The 22,753-nt window shown below is 44.5% G+C and overlaps 1 protein-coding gene across 1 annotated transcript in view; it reads right to left on the reverse strand.

Moving 5' to 3' along the window:
* EDNRA (endothelin receptor type A) overlaps window positions 1-22,753 on the reverse strand; it is a 93,929-nt gene that overhangs the window by 23,476 nt on the left and 47,700 nt on the right. The window contains exons 3-4 of the mRNA XM_075348046.1: window positions 20,772-20,899; window positions 9,185-9,383 (exon numbers count right to left, since the gene is read on the reverse strand). Coding sequence (XP_075204161.1) covers window positions 9,185-9,383; window positions 20,772-20,899 — 327 coding nt within the window. The remainder of the gene's footprint in view (window positions 1-9,184; window positions 9,384-20,771; window positions 20,900-22,753) is intronic.

Here is a 22,753-nt window from a genome sequence, read left to right on the forward strand (position 1 = left end):
GGAACAGATGTGACGGAGCCGACAGGTGACCCACGTCCCTATGTCCTACCAGGACCAGCCACTGCGGCTGAGGGGCCCGGCCCAGTCTCGACCCACGCATCGCCCTTACCATTACTTATGGGGCGCCTCAGCATGAACCCACCTGACCTACTGCCCCACACTACCGCAGAAGAATCTGAGGTGCTGGATACTGGAAGCCAGGAGGCTGCGGCAGCTGGCGGCAACCCGCCTGACGCAGAGACAAGTGATAGCGACTCCAGTGACTCCAGTTCCGGTGCTGAGCCCACCCCTGAAAGTGAGGCGGCAAGTGAGCGTCTCTGCTACATGGGAGAAAAGGTGGTTTATTACACCCCGTGCAATGGTGGAAACGAATACCGGGCATCCCTATCACAGCAGGCCTGTCACTGCATGTTTGATATGCTGGTGGCGGAGGATGAGACCGACGCCGAAGCATCAGAGTGATGGCAGCGGAGTCCCATTGCAGTTGTCCCCCGTTGGGACCACCAGTGTTGAAAGTACCGTTTAAAAGAATGATAAGTAAATGATTACCGTGAAGTTCACCTGATTGACCAACAGTGATTGAAACCGGTCGTTGCCGGCACCGTTGTCCCCGTGGGGACTGTCTACAAGTTTTACATAAGGAACTCCTTATGGACAGGCCCGAGAACTAGCAGGGCAACCACAAACTTGTGGCATGTAAATAAAAATGTTTTATGGCTTTCACCGTTGCCGCCTCCGGAGAGGCAGATTGGAGGAAGGGCCCGCAGTGGAGTAGGCTGGGGCCCAGCCACCACCGGAACCGGTGGCGATCCTCTGGGGGTTTCAGAGGGTTCCCCATGGACGTTGGTCCCCCGAAAAGGACAGAACCCGCTCGGGCAACTTGTGCTGGACTGGGGTCAAAGGGTGCTGCCTGTTTGCTTAGGGGCAGCATCAGGGCCAGGTTGCTTGGGTGGGAGAGAGCGGAAGCCATAACCGTTTTGCAACGTTAAAGTAAGAGTACCTCCCGATGTGGGAAGATGTTATTTTAATTGTAATCTCTGTTTTACCGTTTATCTTTTCAGTTGTGAAAATAAAACCGGTGATGGACGGGCAGCCCGCGGACGGTCTGCATTTTACTAAGGGGGAATGTGGCACCCTGGACAAGCCAGGGGCCACAGAGAACAACACTTACACATCCCACACTCCTGGTCAGGCACACCAAAGTCAGACAAAAACCCTTGTTGCCTTCCTCCAGGGGCTGATGTCCACACCAGGGGGTGGGCCAGGCGGTTGGCCCCGCCCACCGAGGAGTTCACAGTCCTGGAGGCGGGAAAAGCAGACAGTTTAGTTTTGGAGGTGAAAGTGGAAGGAAGGAAAGTGGCAGTTAAGCAGCCTGAAGTTGGTCCGGGTGTGTGGCCCGGACAGATCAGCAAGGTTGGCAGACGGTGGTGACCGTCTGCAGGAGTGGCCTATTGGAGCTAACCGTAAGGACCGTGGACGGGCGGTGGCCCGGCGGTACCGGACCGGTACGCCAATAGAAAACAGCACCATCCGGCAGGGGCTTACGGACCCCAGCAAGGCTAGGATTCACCGTGAATTTGCCAAATTCGTTAGCGAAGGGAGCCTCCTGGGTTTCCCAGCAGCCAAGTCCCGACAGAAGGCAACCGTCCAACCGAGAGAGGGAAACACAGTCACCGCCAAGGCTAAAGTTCCCAGGGCCAGAGCCTGCGGGCAAAAGGGGCTCCTCCAGCCCATATCCAAGCTGGGGAGCGGGTTACCGGTGGGAACCCATTGGAACCGTTTACAGAACACAGGTGCAGGAAAAGGCAGTCACCATCAACCTGCCGGGAGAAACAACACCGCAGCCGTCTGTGGGACCCGTCCATCCAGCCGTCTGTTTTACCGAGAACTGTGTCCTCATCATTGGCTGAGTGAGTACCACCGTGCCGTGCGGCACAGCGCTGCCCCCGCGACCATGCACCTCGCCAGGCCCCGTAACCCGCCTGTCATCCATCCCTACCCCATCACCGGGCCCCGGGACAACCAACCCCCCTACCCACGGAGGGGAGAGCTAACAACAAAGCTGCTCCCTGTCACCGCTCCCGGGATCCCCGTCTAGAGCAGCGGTGGTGTCACCAATATCACCACAACCGTGGGTGGCGTCACGGACAATAACCAAATCCCCACCATCCAATCAAATCCCCTTTTCACTCACGGGCGAGGAGCGCCGCTCGAGTCCCCGGGATCCGGCCCACCGCTCGAGCCACCACCAAGCAGCAGCAGCCGCAGCAGTGGCTGGACCCGAGCAGTGGGAGAGCGCAGCGTCCCCTCCTCCGCCCGCGACAGCACACAGAAAACACTTGTGTGCCAAAAACACGGCACACGGAGGGCCATATGCATGTCAGTGAAAAAGTGTGTGTTTTTGACTGACGTGCGAAAGAGGCCTTACACGGATTTCATAGTTCTTTGTATAAATTATTATATTGGCCAGCTATTCAGGCTGCCCACAGTTCAAGCACCATTCAACTCATGAGTACAATTATTTAATTTGATATACGGTTTAAGACTTTATATTAACTAGTATAACTTATGTTACTATTAGTGATGGGCAAGCATGCTCGGCACTGCTTGGTACTCGATTGAGCAACGGAGTGCTCGAGACGCTAAATACTCGATCGAGCAACCTAGTACTATGGGCCATTCTTGAGTCCCCGCCCCACATGTTTGTGTCTTTTTTTCAGCCACTAAACATGTGGGGGTTGATGTCCAATCACGGTAATGCCATAGCGATGTTGGCTACTGGCATTACTGTGATTGGCCAGCCGCTTTGGTCAGGGGGTCTATATAAGACCCGGTGACAATGTGCTTGTACTGTACCCAGATATAGTTTAGGGAAAGGTTCTGCTGGAAAAGGACAGTGTGTTATAACGTGATAATACATGCTAGTACAACATTAATCCAATGGTCCTTTTTCAGAGCTTATTCTATAATAACACCGCTTTTAGCTGCAATTAGTGTAGGGCAAGCTACTGGACAAGGGATACATTTATATAAAGCACCACTGTGATATTTAAAATGTACCTTTTATTAATCTATTTAAAATACAAAACAATACGTGAAATCCCAAAATCACAAATCACAGAACAGATCACTCACGTTATGGGACGTGAAACTATGGGATCCAATAATAAGGGCCAGGATGTGTGGTCTCCTAGGCGCAATAACAATCACCCATACAATTATGAATGGGGAGTAATATGTAAGGCTGATACCTATGTATTCAGTTGTACAATCGATAAATACCAATTGACACAATCAACATACAGTAATCAAAATGTCTTATATCAAACAATTGAATATATACAGACACAGAACAGACATAGAAGGATCTCACAACATCCCTTTGTTACCTGAATTAGAGACTTAAATACCATAAGAGATCTTTAAGCTCCTAATCCAGGTGAGTGATTCATCTATACTTGTCTTTTCTAGCACTAGGCTTGAGATCAGCTCATCAGCTGTTATCAGGCATCTTAGTGTATTTTTCCTCCCCTGATGATCTGAAAAAGTGAAATGCGTCGGAAGGTGTAAGTCGCAATGAGGGATAGTTGTGGACTGCCCATGTAAAGGCAAGAGTCATTTAAGTTTTTGGAGGGCCAGTTTAAAGCCATATCTGGACAGTGACCTGACTCCCTACAACAAGAAGTAAATGGCACTTACTCTGTGCAGATGGTAATAAATGTTGGGGTGCACTTCAGGTTCCAAGGCCTTTTGTCAATAGAAGAATACAAGGCACTCCCAAGATTGACTGCAACGTGTGTTTTATTTAATGTGCACATTAAATAAAACACCTTGTATTCTTCTAGTGACCTGATTCCCGTCTGATTTGACTGGTTACCAGAGGGTTATGTACAGTACCATTGGATGAGTGAAGTGATGTATTGAGGTGAGATCCTTTTATGTCTGTCCTCTTTCTGTATTCATTTGTCTGATATAAGACTTTTTGATTACTGTATGTTGTGTCTATGTTCTAGCCTTAAAGATCTTGTTGCTGCTACATAAAAAAATCTATCATATTCTCTAATAATACCACTCATATGCATTTAGTGTAGGGCAAGCTGCTGGAGAAGGAATAGTGTTTCAGAAGCTTATAGGCAGAGATTCTAGCCTTACAGTTCTTGCTGCTGCTACTGTAAGATATATTCTATTCTCTAATAAGGCTATGTTCACACACTACATCTTTTCTGACCACAAAGATGCAGCGTTTTTGGCCCCAAAAAATGCATAAAAAAAGGCATGCGTTTTTGATGCATTTTTACCGCATTTTGCCAAATGCGTTTTTTAAGTCAAATCTATTGACTAGAAGGGCTCAAAAATGCTGGAAAAACGCAAAAAGAATTGACATACTGCATCTTCAAAAACGCTGCTAAGTTACAGCCAAAAAAAGATGCACTGTGTGGACAGCAAAATAGAAATCTCATAGACTTTGCTGGGAGAAGGAAATGCATGCATTTAGATGTATCTTTGTGACCTCAAAAATGCACCAAAAAAGATGCTGGAGAAATGATAATGTATTAGAGGCATGTTGACAGGGATTCTAGCCTTACAGACTTTGCTGCTGGTACCTAAAAAATCTATACTCTAATAATACTGCTGTTAGCTGCATTTAGTGTAGGAAAAGCTCCTGAAGAAAGGATAATGTATTAGAGGCACGTAGGCAGGGATTGTAGCCTTACAGACCTTGCTGCTGCTTCATAAAAAAAAAAAAATCTATTCTATTCTTTAATAATACTTTTAATAATACCTCTCTTAGCTACATTTAGTGTAGTTATAGGCCTATAGGCAGGGATTTAAGCCTTACAGACCTCACTGCTGCTACCAAAAAAAATGTATTTTATTCACTAATAATAACGCTCTTAGCTGCATTTAGTGTAGGGCAAGCTGATGGAGAAGGGATAGTGTATTAGAGGCCTGTAGGGAGGGATTCTAGCCTTACAGACCTTGCGGATGGAACATAAAGCCAAATTCCTTTTCAGACCTACATCTATACTTTTCCCTATTAATATCACTATTATCTGCATTCAGTGTAGGTATACTTGCTATAGGAGGGACAGTTTTGCATTATAGGCATATAGTAAATGTATATTGCTTTACAGTCCTTCTATAGGTTTATTGCATTACAGTCCTTATATAGGTGTATGTATATTGCTTTACAGTCCTCCAAAAAATATGAGTGGGGGGCCAGCTGCTTGTCTTCTAAAAATAATGAGTGAAGGCTGGCTGCTGGCCATCCAAAATTTATGAGTGAGGACTGGCTGTTGGCTCTCTAAACATTTTGAATGATGACTGGCTGCTGGTCCTCGAAAATTTATGAGGGCCAGCTGCTGGCCCTCTAAAAATGATGAGTGAGGGCTGGTACCTGCCCTCCAAAAATTTTGAATAAGGACCAGCTACTGGTCCTTGAAAAATTATGAGTACCTGCTGCTGGCCCTCTAAATATTTTCAATGAGGGCCGGCTGCTGGCCATCTAAAAATTATGAGTTTGAGCCAGCTGCTGGCCCTCTAAAAATTATGAGAACGAGACGACTGCTGGCCCTCTAAAAATTATGAGTACGAGCTGGCTGCTGGCCCTCCAAAAATTATGACTACTGGCTGACCCTCTAAAAATCGAGTACTGACCAGCTGCTGACACTCAAAAAATTATGAGAGAATGCTGGCTGCTGGCCCTCTAAAAATTGTGGGTATGTACCAACTGATGACCCTTAAATATTATGAGTACAGGCTGGCTGCTGGCCCTCTAAACATAATAAGCATGGGTCGGCCAAAAACCCAAAAACATTTGAATTGGCCTTTTTTTTTTGCTAATGTCGTCCTCCGGGTTTGAGAAACCAATCCAGACTTTGTTCATTTTGAGAACAGTCAGCCTGTCAGCATTTTCCTTTGACAGGCAGATGTGCTTATTAGTTATTATATGCTTGGTAGTGCTAAAACTTATGGAATCAACTTAAGCAGGGAGGGAGCAGTGACTGTAGGGCTGCAAGCCTCAGATTTGCCTCAAATCCATTTTAAAAATAAATAAATAAAAGTGCCCTCATATAATGGGAAAAAAGCTCAAATGCACCTCGTGTGTGATAAAATGGACAAATTACTTGTGGTGATCTTTCCCTACTCTACATGTGTTCCATGGTGTATCAGAGTGCTTGCTTATAATTTTTGGAAGCCCTTGCACATAGTCAAATGGGGAAAAAATGTTTTCTGAGGCCCTCCTCTACATATATTCCAGGGTGTATTGCAATCCCTTCTTTCAATTTTGATAGGCTTTGCACTTAGTGCATAGACTTCACCAGTCTAGCAGTTCCCCTCCTTACAAATGGGAAAAAATTTGAGAAATCTCATGCACACTTTCTTTCCCTAGCTAAAATCGAAAAATGCAGCATTTTTTAAAGAATGAGCATGTCACAGCTTTCATAGTTTCTGCAGCATTTTTCCCCCCATTAAAAGCAATGAGAGTGCAAAAACGCAACAAAATGCTGTGTGAACATAGCCTAAGGGGTAGAGGAGTCAGTTTATCCTTCTAGTTAAATTTGCCTTACATACAAGTCATTATACAGGAAAGAATGTTTCTTAACAATTTTTGTTAAATCCATGTTATCTTCGGTTTGGAATGTTTTATGGTCAGTCCATAAAAGTGGCTTAATACTCTGACAACAGTATTCCCAGCAGTGACCTGGGAGCTAGAGATGTGTCCAGGCATCTTTCCCATACTGTTCCTATTCCATTTCAGCCGTGTTTCCATCCATTTTAGTGATTTGAAGGCCCCCCCAGACCTTCCAGGGGGGTCTGCTGGGAAAATGCTCAAGTTTCCCAATGACTTCCATTATGCTCGTTACTCGAGACTAACAACTAGAGCATTACAAATTTCTTGACATGAGTACTGAGAACATGAGTATTTTAGTGCTCGCTCATCACTAATTACTATACGTTATACACCATTAATCACAGTGTGATAGAGTAATTGATAACTACATACTGTACACCATGCAACATGTAATGAATTATTAGTCATATTTTACAATGGGTGTTGCAGTGCAGTAAACTAGGAGGGTTATTATTAAAATTTCAAAGTAAACTTTGCGGAGTTACTTCTTTGTCCTTCCATGCCTTTCATCATTACAAAAGAATATAAAATGCCTTTCATGATCCTAATATATAATTAAAATGAGTACTATTGTCATCCACAATGTGTGAAGTGTGCTTTCCTAATTTAGCTCCCGGAGCCTATTCTTCTTTTTTAAAGTGGAATTTAAAAGAACATTGTGTAAGTAATATTGTTTGCTACATTAATGCAGGCAATGGGACATTGCTGGACACTTTCAAGGACATGTCTCACATTTATAGTGTACAGAACATGAATCCATATTGTATTGACATGTTAATCCTTTTATATTTTTAAGATGCTATATTATCAAAAATTTTCTGTGGGAATCTCTCTTGTTCCCGGTTCCCACAACAAAACCTCCAATCACACCATCCTAATTTTTTTACATTGACATTGACATAGTGTCTGCAGTATGATGACCATTGCATGTGTACATCAACTCTGGCAATATGGATATCTTTAAAGGGTTGCTTTGATGCTGCTCATTTCTGAATCGGGAGGTGAGTGGCGCTAATGACATTCAATCAACAGATGCCTGCAATAGCCGTACGCTGCCAGTGGGCAATGTGCGCATGCCCTATTCCAATGGCTAGGAAAAGTGCATGATAGCAGCCTGCGGTCTAAAATGGATTTTATCTTTTCTATCTTATACTACACGGTGCAGACCCACAGTAGGATACCACTCTTGAATTTTTGGACTACACTTTAAAGGGGTGGCTCACTAGTTAGCATTACTAGCCACATCTATATAATGTTGAGACACAAGGTTTCTCTCAAATACCTCGTGTTGGCAATAGTACCTGTGAGCGGCGGTATTGTGATCCGCTCATCCCCATCGGGTGACCCCCCCCGGGCTCTGTGTCATCTGATGTCCAGTTGTGTCACATCAACTTCCACTTGACCTGACACCACCGAGGCGGGCCCCAGTCTACGTGAGTGACTGGGCTGTGGACGGCGTTTCACCACTTGTCACAGCCCAGCATGTCATGCACGTTCTCCTTCACTGCAGAGTGCCGCAAGCAGGAGCGATGCTGGGCTGTGACAAGTGGTGAAACGCCGCTGACAGCCCAGTCGCTCAGGAAGACTGGGGCCTGCCTTGGTGATGTCAGGGCAACAGCAAATTGTCATCACCGGACATCAGAGGTCATGGAGCCAGGGGGCCATGCGATGGGGATGAGCAGACCACAATAGCACCGTTCACAGGCACTGTTGTCAACACAATGCATTTGAGAGAAGCCTTGTTTTTCAACATATTGATGTGGCTTATAAAACTAAGTAGTGAACCACCTCTTTAATGCCTTCTATGTATGCTTACTTTGTTTTTGAAGGATCTCTAAAGAGCTAGATCTCTGACCTCCAGAGATCACCTTAAATCTGCAAAATCACCCATCAATTAATCATTCAATTTCAGGATTGGTGACATGTTAATCCTGCAGCCTGCTTATAAGTCCAATGTGTAATCTCCCGTGTCACATATTCCTCCGGGGTGTAACTATAATAGGTGCAAAGGTTGTAATCGCACCCAGACCCTTGAGCCTATGGGGCCAAAAAGGTCCATTTGACCCATATGAAAAGATTATTACTTTTACTGCTATAGTTGGTGGCCCATTGGAGATTTTTCATTTTGGCCCATGAGTCTCAAGTTACGTCACTGTTACTCACCATTACTCTAAGACTAAATTAATGTAAAATAGTATTGCTTGTTTGACAAAATATTTTATTTATAGTTTGTTATGTGCTCATAACTCTGTGTGTCTCTGATTTTATAAAGAGTCACTTAGAGTCTTTTTGTTCGAGGATTCCATGCAAATTGGTAAGAATAAATGTGGCATGCAAGATTACATTTCATATTCTGAAGATTTGGTACTAGGGAAGAATATGATGCTTCATGGAAACACAAGTGACACACGTAATACAGACCCATCGACCACTTTTTGTAGCACCATACATGGTCTGTGCTCATGGCATTGCCCTCAAAAATGAGGATGTAAACATGATGAAAATAAACACATGTAAACAAAAACATCCTTTATAGTAGACAAATACCTCCATAAATGGTGATGTAGTGTAGAACATGCAAGTCCGAATCTGTTCTCCTCTGTATTCAAAATTTATCATGACAAATCCAATAGCCTCAGGGATTGCAAGGACAAACGAAAGAACCCAGATGGAGATAATTTCAATTGCTGTGATAAGAGGAATTCCGTTGCCTTGAACACGGCTCCAGGACGCTACTGCCCTGTACCTAAATAAATCAACATATATACAATAAGATATATATTAATATTTTAATAGTTTCCAAAGGTCCCAATTGTGATTTTAATCCAAGTGATCACTCTTTCACATTGCAAGGTGTAGAACTGTACACACTGTGTGCAGAATTATTAGGTAAATGAGTATTTTGATCACATGATACTTTTTATACATATTGTCCTACTCCAAGCTGTATAGGCTTGAGAGCCAACTACCAATTAAGTAATTCAGGTGATGTGCATCTCTGTAATGAGGAGGGGTGTGGTGTAATGACATCAACACCCTATATAAGGTGTGCAAAATTATTAGGCCAACTTCCTTTCCTTTGGCAAAATGGGTCAGAAGAGAGATTTGACGGGCTCTGAAAAGTCCAAAATTGTGAGATGTCTTGCCGAGGGATGCAGCAGTCTTGAAATTGCCAAACATTTGAAGCGTGATCACCGAACAATCAAATGTTTCATGGCAAATAGCCATTAAGACTAGTTTTTAAAAGTTTTTATGGACAGATGAAATGAGAGTGACTCTTGAAGGGCCAGAGGCTGGATCAGTAAAGGGCAGAGAGCTCCACTCTGACTCAGGCGCCAGCAAGGTGGAGGTGGGGTACTGGTATGGGATGGTATCATCAAAGATGAACTTGTGGGACCTTTTCAGGTTGAGGATGGAGTGAAGCTCAACTCCCAGACCTACTACCAGTTTCTGGAAGACAACTTCTTCAAGCAGTGGTACAGGAAGAAGTCGGTATCGTTCAAGAAAACCATAATTTTCATGCAGGACAATGCTCCATCACATGCATCCAACTACTCTACAGCGTGGCTGGCCAGTAAAGGTCTAAATGATGAAAAAATAATGACATGGCCCCCTTGTTCACGTGATCTGAACCCTGTAGAGAACCTGTGGTTCCTCATAAAATGTGAGATCTACAGGCAAGGAAAACAGTACACCTCTCAGCACAGTGTCTGGGAGGCTGTGGTGGTTGCTGCACGCAATATTAATCCTACACAGATCAAGCAACTAACAGAATCTATGGATGGTAAGCTGTTGAGTGTCATCAGAAAGAAAGGTGGCTATATTGGTCACTTTTTTTTTTTATTGAGTATTGTTTTAAAAGCCATAGTGACCAACAGTCACTTAGAATTTGGGATTTGCTACTTAAAATCAATTAACACTGCTACTTACAGGTTGGCTTACCTGTAATGTAAAATTCTACCTATTACAATCCTAGTCAGCAGATAATACATGACCAGCAGCTAGCTTCAGGGAGATGTCATGTCATAGGGGGAAAAAAAGCTAGCAGAATTGTGAATGCAGCTCTAGATGAGTATTGAGCATTGTGCTTGCTGTTGACCTCATGCTTTACATTTTCCAGTATTGGAGTGTAAATATATTTATAATGTGTATATCTTGACTTTATGTCCCTTTCATTCAGTATAAATGTGATGGTAATTAGTGATCTTTTTAGGTAATGCTTGATTTAAGTAAATATAGGACCATGCCATCCGTTACATACACCGTGTGCAGAATTATTAGGCAAGTTGTATTTTAGAGGATTTTTTTTATTATTAATCAACAACAAAAGACTCATAAATATCAAAGCTTAATATTTTTGGAAGTTGGAGTGTTTTTTTTTTAAATTTGGCTATCTTAGGAGGATATCTGTTTGTGCAGATAACTATTACTGTGCAGAATTATTAGGCAACCTAATAAAAACCAAATATATTCCCATCTCACTTGTTTATTTTTACCAGGTAAACCAATATAACTGCACAAAATTTAGAAATAAACATGTCTGACATGCAAAAACAAAATTGTATTAAAAAGGTATAATTTTATTCAGTACAAAAATTCATAAAAATCACACACAGTAAAAAGGGGAAAACAAGGTGCAAGGGACAGCAAAAATATCGCAAGTAGTCAATGGTGAGTATCAAGAGTTCCCAATGGCATATAGTGCACAAGAATACATCCCTCACTAATTATAGATGGTATTTGTATAGTAGTGCTAGTTTCTGGGTCAGCCTGGTCATTATACACACTGCAGTAGCACCAATAAGTATGGGGAACCACCTCCCACCCTATAATGTGAACTGATGTAAATAACACAATGTATATGTACAGTGCGGTGGTAGAGACAGAAATCCCATAAGCAGCATATAAAAGTGCTGCCAGTGTGCAGCAAAGTGCAGGCACCCCAGAATTAGCACATATAAGGGGTAAATTAGATCGAGGAAGCCCTACGCGAAATTTTTGCTGTCCCTTGCACCTTGTTTTCCCCTTTTTACTGTGTGTGATTTTTATGAATTTTTGTACTGAATAAAATTATATCTTTTTAATACAATTTTGGATTATGACTCCGCTTTTCTGAGGTTCTATATTGTTGGGAGTTTCCATACTTTATTATTCTTTATGATGTACCGGATGTATTTGATTATATACATGCAAAAACAAAGCCCAAAAAAATTAGTGACCAATATAGCCACCTTTCTTTATGATGACACTCAACAGCCACCATCCATAGATTCTGTCAGTTGCTTGATCTATTTACGATCAACATTGCATCCAGCAGCCACCACAGCCTCCCAGACACTATTAGAAGAGGTGTAATGTTTTCCCTCCCTGTAGATCTCACATTTTATGAGGGACCACAGGTTTTCTATGGGGTTCAGATCAGGTGAACAAGGGGGCCATGTCATAATTTTTTATTTTTTTAGACTTTTAGTGGCCAGCCACGCTGTGGAGTAGTTGGATGCCTGTGATGGAGCATTGTCCTGCATGAAAATTATGTTTTTCTTGAACGATACCGACTTCTTCCTGTACCACTGCTTGAAGAAGTTGTCTTCCAGAAACTGGCAGTAGGTCTGGGAGTTGAGCTTCACTCCATCCTCAACCTGAAAAGGTCCCACAAGTTCATCTTTGATGATACCAGCCCATACCAGTACCCCACCTCCACCTTGCTAGCGTCTGAGTCGGAGTGGAGCTCTCTGCCCTTAACTGATTGATCATCTGGCCCATCCATCTGGTCCATAAAGAGTCACTCTCATTTCATCAGTCCATAAAACCTTTGAAAAATAAGTCTTAAGATATTTCTTGACCCAGTCTTGACATTTTATCTTTTGTTTCTTGTTCAGAGGTGGTCGTTTTTCCAGCCTTCCTTACCTTGGCCATGTCCATGAGTATGGCACACCTTGTGCTTTTTAATACTCCAGTAACGTTGCAGCTCTGAAATATGGCCAAACTGGTGTCAAATGGCATCTTGGCAGCTTCACGCTTGATTTTCCTCAATTCATGGGCAGTTATTTTGCGCCTTTTTTGCCCAACACGCTTCTTGCGACCCTATTGGCTATTTGCCATGAAATGCTTGATTGTTCAGTGATCACGCTTCAAACGTTTGGCAATTTCAAGACTGCTGCATCCCTATGTAAGACATCTAACAATTTTGGACTTTTCAGAGCCCGTCAAATCTCTCTTCTGACCCATTTTGCCAAAGGAAAGGAAGTTGCCTAATAATTAAGCACTCCTTATATAGGGTGTTGATGTTATTACACCACACCCCTCCTCATTACAGAGATGCACATCACCTGATTTACTTAGCTTGGAAAAGGACAACATGTATAAAAAGTATCATGTGATCAAAATACTCATTTGCCTAATAATTCTGCACATGGTGTATATTTAAGGTGACAGGTTCTCTTTAAGTCACGTCATTCCTCAATCAATGAGTAAAGTCTATCTGAGATCATTTCTATTTTAAACCTTTATGATTCTCAGATGATTCCTTTTTAACTAGGTGTAAGAACGGTAAAGGTTAAATATTGTATGGTGAAGCGCTAGTTAATTTTTCAGTCCACATTTCGTAGATGTGTACCTGCTGCTTTGCATTACCGGAGATTACTGAAGATTATGCCATTGGCTTTGATGATAATTTACTAGTTGATTCTTCTGAGAAGTGAGGTCACTGGTAGCTGTGTAGGATGTTCTGTCTGGTGCTGATCCACATCTGGCTGTTTTTATTAACAGAGCAATCGTACACATTCTCCATGCAGATGTCTGTTACAGTGTAAGCAGAGGAAGATCACAGAAGTGTTGTTGGACTCATGTATTCTGCTGTCTGGTTTTAATTAGCGTCCAAGAACTGTGGTTACCGGTTTCATTAAGAACTTGAAACTTTTGAAATTGTAAACAAATGTATCGGATGCGAACATTTACCTTATTTACATTTATCATACACTAATATGCCATTGGCATTATAGGGTAGGGAAAACAGTGCCATCTGTACTAATGAGTTGTTGTGCCTTTAGCAAATACAACCAAAATGAGTGATTGTTACTTTACTTGGCGTCTGCGTGAGAAGACAGTATTGAACAAGAAAATCTCAAATTCTTAGCAGGAAGGAAAACATTCCGGAAGAAATAAGCTTTGGCTAGAATATTTTTGGGAATTTGTCCTCAACTGTTCTTTAGCGTTATATTCAGTAATTAGGTATAATTGAGATTTACCACATTTACCTATTTAGTAAACATTACTCTGCGGGATTGGAAGGCTCTTTATGATATGAAACTAAATTTTTAGTTTTCCATATTTTTTTGTAATACGCACAAATACTTTAAGGGAATCTGTCAGTAGGTTTTTGCTATGTAATTTGAGAGCACCATAATTTCGGGGCAGAGTCCCTGACTACAGTGGTGTGACTTAAGGTACCGTCACACATAACGAGATCGCTAGCGAGATCGCAGCAGAGTCACGGTTTCTGTGACGCAGTAGCGATCCACTTAACAATCTTGTTATGTGTGACACCTACCAGCGATCAGGCCCCTGCTGTGAGATCTCTAGTCGTTGCAGAATGGTCCAGGCCATTTTCTTCAAAGGTGATGTCCTGCTGGGCAGGACACATCGCTGTGTTTGACACTGTGTGACAGGGTCCCAGTGACTGCTGAGATCGTTATACGGGTCGCTACTGCGACCTGTATTGTTCCTGCATCGCTGGTAAGATCTGACTGTGTGACATCTCACCTGCGACCTCCCAGCGACTTACCAGCGATCCCTATCAGGTCGCATCGTTTTCGGGATCGCTGGTAAGTCGTTGTGTGTGACTGTGCCTTTACTGGGCTGTGTGTTGCTGTTTCAATACAATCAGTGTTTTATCAGCAGGAGATTATCATTACAGGAGCACTTGGCATATGCAAGGGAGTCCAACCACACCCACCACTCATTAGCAGCTCTCTGCCACTATACAATGTACACAGATAGCTGTGGTGAAGGCGGGTTATACACAGCTCAACAACTGCTCTTCTCAATTTGCAGCAGAAAACACTGCTGCACCCAGAAAACTAAGTGACACATTGCTGGAATCAGAGTTTCTGACCTCATAGTGCTTTCAAATTGCATAAAAACCCTGCTGACAGATTCCCTTTAACCACAAGTAATTTGTTTTTTCTTAAGATCCAGCCCAGAAAATAAAGTAGGCTTTCCTATGGTTATTAACTATTAGTACTGCTTTAAGAATGAGTAGTTATTTGATTTTGTTCTTTACTGAGCAGATCTTGATATCTTTGGGTTGCTGTCTATAATTAAGACATGAAGGCCTCCAGAGTAATCATATTTATTATTGCTTGCTGATGACCTTTTCAGCAGCACTACAGGTAGCAAAACTAGTAAGATAACTGTCGCTATGGTAACAGACTACAAATGACCATGTGTAGTCTGATCATGTATCTTCCATCTGTTCCCCCCTCTTAAATAGAAGACAGGGAGAGATGGATATCAATATTATACAGGATCAGGCTACAGATTTTTTGTAGCCAGAGAGCGTGAATCTCCATAGGAGCTATAGACACCAAATGGGTGATTTTTAATTATTTTTATTTTTGATGCATTGGAATAACATAGAATAGGGTAATTAATTGACACTATTTTGATAAAAAAAAAAGTGTAAAAGTCATCGCACCATGAGGTGTACCCCAATCAGAATGGTCTGATCTCTAGTATTTCAGCTAAGTTATGGCAGGCCTCAATAGATGGGGCAGAGCAGGACCCAGGCCTGACTGTTCTGCACCTGGAAAACTATATAGAAAAGATGCATACCCAAAAAGATGGAGCATGCCCCTATATGTACAAAATACAAAAAAAATGGGCCGGCAAACCTGTTGGTATAAATGCAAATTGACACTGTGGCCATTAATAGACAATAATGACCACATCGCAGGTGGGCTCAGTGACCTGCCATGATTCTCTGAAGCTTTGGAGATATGCTTTTAATTTTACGGCAGTATCATTGGTACCTGACTAATGGCAGATTTTGGGGGGATTTAAAATAGTGAGTAAAACGTTACTAAAAATTGTTACCCATGACTAGACTTCTCCAATCACTAAAGTGACTATTATCACATTTTCTTATTATATGCATTTATACATATGGTTAACATCTGATTTGTATGAGTTTGTGTGTTTGTACAGATGCTAGGATTATTGATGTACTATGAACAAGTTATGCTGTGGAAATGACAAAATATACTGTTAGAAAGAATGCAGTGCCGTCAGGTGGCTATAGCTTCCGGCGTGCACACATTTTAGGAGATCATTTTATTTTCTTTCTACATTTACAATATGCTTTGATTGATTTATATAAATGTAATTTAATTAAGATCAATCCAAAATACAAAAATATCTAAAAGATTGGCACTAGTTATTTCTGCTCTTTGCCATTGTGCACGTCTCACTGCCAGATCATCTCCACTCATGTTTATTCACTCTTGAAAGTCATGTTAAATGTTGTTGTCTGAGTGCTAACAGATGGTCGGAAATGTTCTGGTAAAAACTTGTTCTATTGAAACCCCTGTAAAAAGCCATCATGACTCCTCTTCAGAAGAAGTAATAAAGAATAACACATTATGGTTAAGTAAAGCATCATGCTGTTATCGTCTTGCATCTGGTGTAAATAGACATCTGTCAAGAATTTGTGGAGAATTACCCAGAATTCTGTAAAGCCAATACAAAGGGATTGGGACATCCCAGCCAATGTTCTGCCAATGCTGATCTAGAGGGGAACCTACCCTTTGAAGATACTGCCACGTCGAAATAGTAGCAGGATTTCATGCTTCTTGGTTATGGGATGAGATCTTAAAGTGCAATTGACTTGAGAGAAATGTCAAACAAACTGCATAGGAAGGGTAAGAAGAAGATCCCTCTATACAACTCAGAAAATAAAAAAAAATATTGTTCCTTCATAGGTAGTATGATATGATGCAACTAAGTCAAGATGGCCTACTTGTCCTTTCAATGATATCATCTATATATATAATTGCCTTATTCTGTCTGTCTGTCTGTCTGTCTGTCTGTCATGCTCCGAAATTGTGTCCTTACGGTGACACAAAGCTGATTGGCCACTGGGGTCGCCATGGCCCCGCCCCCCCACACGGATTGGCCTCTCGCCCCGGCTCTCTGCAGGCCCCGCCCCCTCACGCAATGCACGCTCGCTCTGGCCCAACTGACACGGAGCTCCGATTCCCAGGTGAGTACACACACACACATCAGATCACACTCACTCTCACACTCACTCTCACACACACCTCACACATCACAACATGCTGGGATATCGCTTGCTTCTACACCGGCTCCGTCAGGATCCCGGCAGCGCCAGACATAACCTTGCGATGCTGGGATCTTGACGGAGGCCGTGAAAGCTGGTAACCATTATACACATCGGGTAACTAAGGTCCCTTAGTTACCCGATGTGTATCATAGTTACCAGTGTACACCGGCTCACACTCACTCTCACACACACCTCACACACACATCACATCGCATCCACACATCAAGGTCCTGCAGCTGCGGAACATACACACACATAACAGCACACACACACACACACACATACACACACAAATCAGATCACACTCACACACACCTCACACATCACATCGCATCCAAATACTCACAACATCCTGGGATATCGCTTGCTTCTCGGCGGCGATACTGTGCTGTTGTGAGCTTCCAGGACCTGCCGGGGGATCACATGCCCAGAAGCATGTGATATCCCCGGATGTTGTGAGTATCAGCGCGTATGTGCAATATCGTCAGTGTGTGTGTCTTTGTGTGTGAGTGTATGCGATCGGGTGTGTGTGAGTGTATGCGATCGGGTGTGTGTGAGTGTATGCGATCGGGTGTGTGTGAGTGTATGCGATCGGGTGGGTGTGAGTGTATGCGATCGGGTGGGGGTGTGTGGGTGTGTGTGAGTGTATGCGATCGGGTGTGTGTGAGTGTATGCGATCGGGTGTGTGTGAGTGTATGCGATCGGGTGTGTGTGAGTGTATGCGATCGGGTGTGTGTGAGTGTATGCGATCGGGTGGGTGTCTGTGGGTGTGTGTGAGTGTATGCGATCGGATCTGTGAGTGTCGGCAGAGGAGCACGGCGTGCTGGAGGAGGCTGAGAGGAGAGAGGCTGAACCTGGGGAAGGCTGGGATGGGGAGGCTGATGCTGGAGACGGAGAGGCTGATGCTGGCGCAGCATGGCGGATGGAGCACCTTTGGGAGTGCGCAGCATGGCGGATGGAGCACGTTTGGGAGTGCGCAGCATGGCGGATGGAGCACGTTTGGGAGTGCGCAGCATGGCGGATGGAGCACGTTTGGGAGTGCGCAGCATGGCGGATGGAGCACGTTTGGGAGTGCGCAGCATGGCGGATGGAGCACGTTTGGAAATGCGCAGCATGGCGGATGGAGCACGTTTGGGAGTGCGCAGCATGGGGGATGCAGCACGATGGGGAGTGCGGAATATGGCGGATGGAGCACGTTTGGGAGTGCGCAGCATGGAGGATGCAGCACGATGGGGAGTGCGGAGTATGGCGGATGGAGCACGTTTGGGAGTGCGCAGCATGGCGGATGGACCACGTTTGGGAGTGCGCAGCATGGCGGATGGAGCACGTTTGGGAGTGCGCAGCATGGGAGATGGAGCACGATGGAGAGTGCGCAGCATGGCGGATGGAGCACGTTTGGGAGTGCGCAGCATGGGGGATGGAGCACGATGGGGAGTGCGCAGCATGGCGGATGGAGCACGTTTGGGAGTGCGCAGCATGGCGGATAGAGCACGTTTGGGAGTGCGCAGCATGGCGAATGGAGCACGTTTGGGAGTGCGCAGGATGGGAGATGGAGCACGATGGGGGGTGCACAGCATAGGGGATGGAGCACGTTTGGGAGTGCGCAGCATGGCGGATGGAGCACGTTTGGGAGTGCGCAGCATGGGGGATGGAGCACGTTTGGGAGTGCGCAGCATGGCGGATGGAGCACGTTTGGGAGTGCGCAGCATGGGAGATGGAGCACAATGGGGAGTGCGCAGCATGGCGGATGGAGCACGTTTGGGAGTGCGCAGCATGGCAGATGGAGCACGTTTGGGAGTGAGCAGCATGGCGGATGGAGCACGTTTGGGAGTGCGCAGCATGGCGGATGGAGCACGTTTGGGAGTGCGCAGCATGGCGGATGGAGCACGTTTGGGAGTGCGCAGCATGGCGGATGGAGCACGTTTGGGAGTGCGCAGCATGGCGGATGGAGCACGTTTGGAAATGCGCAGCATGGCGGATGGAGCACGTTTGGGAGTGCGCAGCATGGGGGATGCAGCACGATGGGGAGTGCGGAGTATGGTGGATGGAGCACGTTTGGGAGTGCGCAGCATGGAGGATGCAGCACGATGGGGAGTGCGGAGTATGGCGGATGGAGCACATTTGGGAGTGCGCAGCATGGCGGATGGACCACGTTTGGGAGTGCGCAGCATGGCGGATGGAGCACGTTTGGGAGTGCGCAGCATGGGAGATGGAGCACGATGGGGAGTGCGCAGCATGGCGGATGGAGCACGTTTGGGAGTGCGCAGCATGGGGGATGGAGCACGATGGGGAGTGCGCAGCATGGCGGATGGAGCACGTTTGGGAGTGCGCAGCATGGCGAATGGAGCACGTTTGGGAGTGCGCAGGATGGGAGATGGAGCACGATGGGGGGTGCGCAGCATAGGGGATGGAGCACGTTTGGGAGTGCGCAGCATGGTGGATGGAGCACGTTTGGGAGTGCGCAGCATGGGGGATGGAGCACGTTTGGGAGTGCGCAGCATGGCGGATGGAGCACGTTTGGGAGTGCGCAGCATGGGAGATGGAGCACGATGGGGAGTGCGCAGCATGGCGGATGGAGCACGTTTGGGAGTGCGCAGCATGGGGGATGGAGCACGATGGGGAGTGCGCTGCATGGCGGATGGAGCACGTTTGGGAGTGCGCAGCATGGCGGATGGAGCACGTTTGGGAGTGCGCAGGATGGGAGATGGTGCACGATGGGGGGTGCGCAGCATACGGGATGGAGCACGATGGGGAGTGCGCTGCATGGGGGATGGAGCACGATGGGAAGTGCACACCTCCCCCCAACACACACACATACGCGCGCGCGCGCACTGCACAACACACCACACCACACACACACACTGGGAACCACAAACAACTGCCCTACACAGACACCCACACACACAGACAACGCCGCAGACACAAATATACGCACATACCGCACAACACACACATTGCACAAAACATACCTCCCCCCAAAACACACCACACACACACAAACTGCGCAACACACACACAACGCTACAGACACACAGCGCTCCACAAACAACGCAACACACAAACAACACCGCTCTCACCCCCCGTCACACCCAGACAACATCCAGAACATGTACAGCGCCTACACAAACACTTGGTAACTACACACAACAACATCTATATATATATATATATATATATATATAACAAAAATCATACATGAACTACACAATACGTAAATTCTAGAATACCCGATGCGTAGAATCGGGCCACCTTCTAGTAGAACAATAAGGCTACAACTTCCTCCAAGCAGCCATAGTTCCCATCCTTTGTGATGATTTCATCTACCATCAGATCATCTAGTTCTGGCTTTGCTTAGAGCTAAGAAATAATTAAATTGTCCATAACTGAAGCTTATTTGTAGACTGTGAGCCCTCACGGGCAGGGTCCTCTATCCTCCTGTACCAGTCTGTGCCTTGTTTTGTTTATGATTATTGTACTTGTCCCTACTATGTGTACCCACTTTTCACATAAAAAGCGCCATGGAATAAATGGAGCTATAATAATAAATCATAAAAACAACAATAATAATAGTAATAATTATTATTATTATTATTTAACGGATATCTGCAGATGGTCCAAGAGTCTTCTGTCAATTTTCCTAAAATTTGACTATTAGGCTTGTTCAGATGTTTCTCTATACGCAGATAAAACTTTCCAAATAGACTTAGGAGAACTTATAATGGAATCTCTGTAGGAAGGAAGCATTTTGATTTATGGACATCATATCGGAGTCATAAGGGTAAATGGAAAAAGTACCTGTCCACACTTAAAGCGCACAGGTTGAGCACCGTGATTCCAACAGAAGCCTTCTGTATGAATGGGACCAACTTGCAAAGACATTCTCCAATGGGTGACTGAGCAAAGGGCCATCGTTCTGCAAGAAGCTGGAGAAAGGAATACAAGCATTAGGGCTTTCTATTCAAAATATATGTTAAATATATCCTTACATATTTGTAGAGCAACCACAGACTACACATTATGTGACATTTTATTATCAATTAACTTTTCTGTATTTACCATTGATCGAGTGTAAAGGCCATGTCTCACTAAGTGACATCGCAAGCTACATCGCTGCTGAGTCACGGTTTTGGTGACGCAAGAGCGATCTTGCTAGCGATGTCGCTGTGTGTGACATCCAGCAACGACCTGGCCCCTGCTGTGAGGTCGCCGGTTGTTCCTGAATGTCCTGGACCATTTTCTTCAAAGGCGATGTCCTGCTGGCCAGGACGCATCACTATGTTTGACACTGTGTGACAGGGTCCCAATGACAGCAGAGATCGTTATACAGGTCGCTACTGCGACCTGTATCGTTACTGCGTCGTTGGTAAGGCCTGACTGTGTGACATCTCACCAGCGACCTCCAAGCGACTTACCAGCGATCCTTATCAGGTCGCATCGTTTTTGGGATCGCTGGTAAGTCACTAAATGTGACGGGGGCTTTAGAGATGAGCAGATCAGTTGAAGTTCGGCTTTGGCAGGTTCAGCCGCACCTTAGATAACGTTTAGTTCAGGACCCGAACCTCATTGGATCTCTCTGATTGGGCTGTTCGGCTATCTGCCTACATACAGCCAGCCATAAACAGATCACTTTTGGGGGAAAGAATGCAGGGTTTTTTCTTTTTGTACACACTACATCGGATCATGCTGTTGTTACACCCACTGTGAGATGTTCAAACACCGCAAGCGGCTTGCACTTGGTTGAGCACTGATCATACCCAAACACACCGATGCTCAATCGAGTGGTTTGCATATGTATAATGCCCAAATTCGGAACGTGAAAACTGATTTTTTTTTGTAAACTCCATGTTCAATACAAACACCAAACTTTACTATTTGCGTTCGCCCATCTCTATTGAGAACACAGTGTTATGGTAAACTCCCTGCAAAAAACAAGTAGAGGTGCTCAATCCATCCTTGGTGTGGCCAACAGTTCAGTGACCTTCCCACCGTCTTTTTTTTCATTGATCTCTACTCTCCTGTGGCTCAATATAGTTAGAGCTGTCAATCAAGGAAGAGGAGGGCAGAGATTGCTACAAAGCAAGCAGGTGTGAATTTGCATTGATATTTTTGGCCACGCTTTGGGCGCACTAAGTGCCTGTATTTAGTCTGAACAGTCATTTTCTGCTGACAGACTCTCTTTAATATTACATTATATCCATTACTAATATACATAAATATACTGCCTTCTGTCATGTGGAGCAGAAATTTCCTGTCTTATGTATTATCTTCCACATTAATTCTACTGGAAGCACATAGTACATTATAATATATAGGTAAAATACCAAACAGTAGAATATTGATAACCCAGTGTATGTTTTATGTTATATCATTTGTATCTTTACAGCAGGTACTCAGAATCGCTAATGTCTCAGGAAGTAAAGAATCATTATAATGGAGATGCAAATGGTAGAAAATGTTTCTAATGCCTCCTCAAGGTACTTGTGCCATTTATTATGCACGTACCGTTCCTCTTAAGAGCCTATTCAGCATGTTACAAAACTGGACGCTTTAGCATTTTCCTTAGATCTAAGTTACCTGTTTATTAATGTATTGAATGATCCTGTAATAAACCTTCTTAGTTCAGGATATCTGAGTTTCTACAGAAAGCAATTATAGCAAAACCACATTATAAAGTCCTAATAGCACGTTTATTCAGTGACCTCATAGAATAAAGAAAACAACCATTACTATCGTACTCAACCCTTTAACCCAAAGGCTAATTCACACATCCAAGGGAA

The sequence above is a fragment of the Anomaloglossus baeobatrachus genome, chromosome 1 (assembly GCF_048569485.1).
Source record: "Anomaloglossus baeobatrachus isolate aAnoBae1 chromosome 1, aAnoBae1.hap1, whole genome shotgun sequence".
In the NCBI taxonomy this organism is placed as follows: domain Eukaryota; kingdom Metazoa; phylum Chordata; class Amphibia; order Anura; family Aromobatidae; genus Anomaloglossus; species Anomaloglossus baeobatrachus.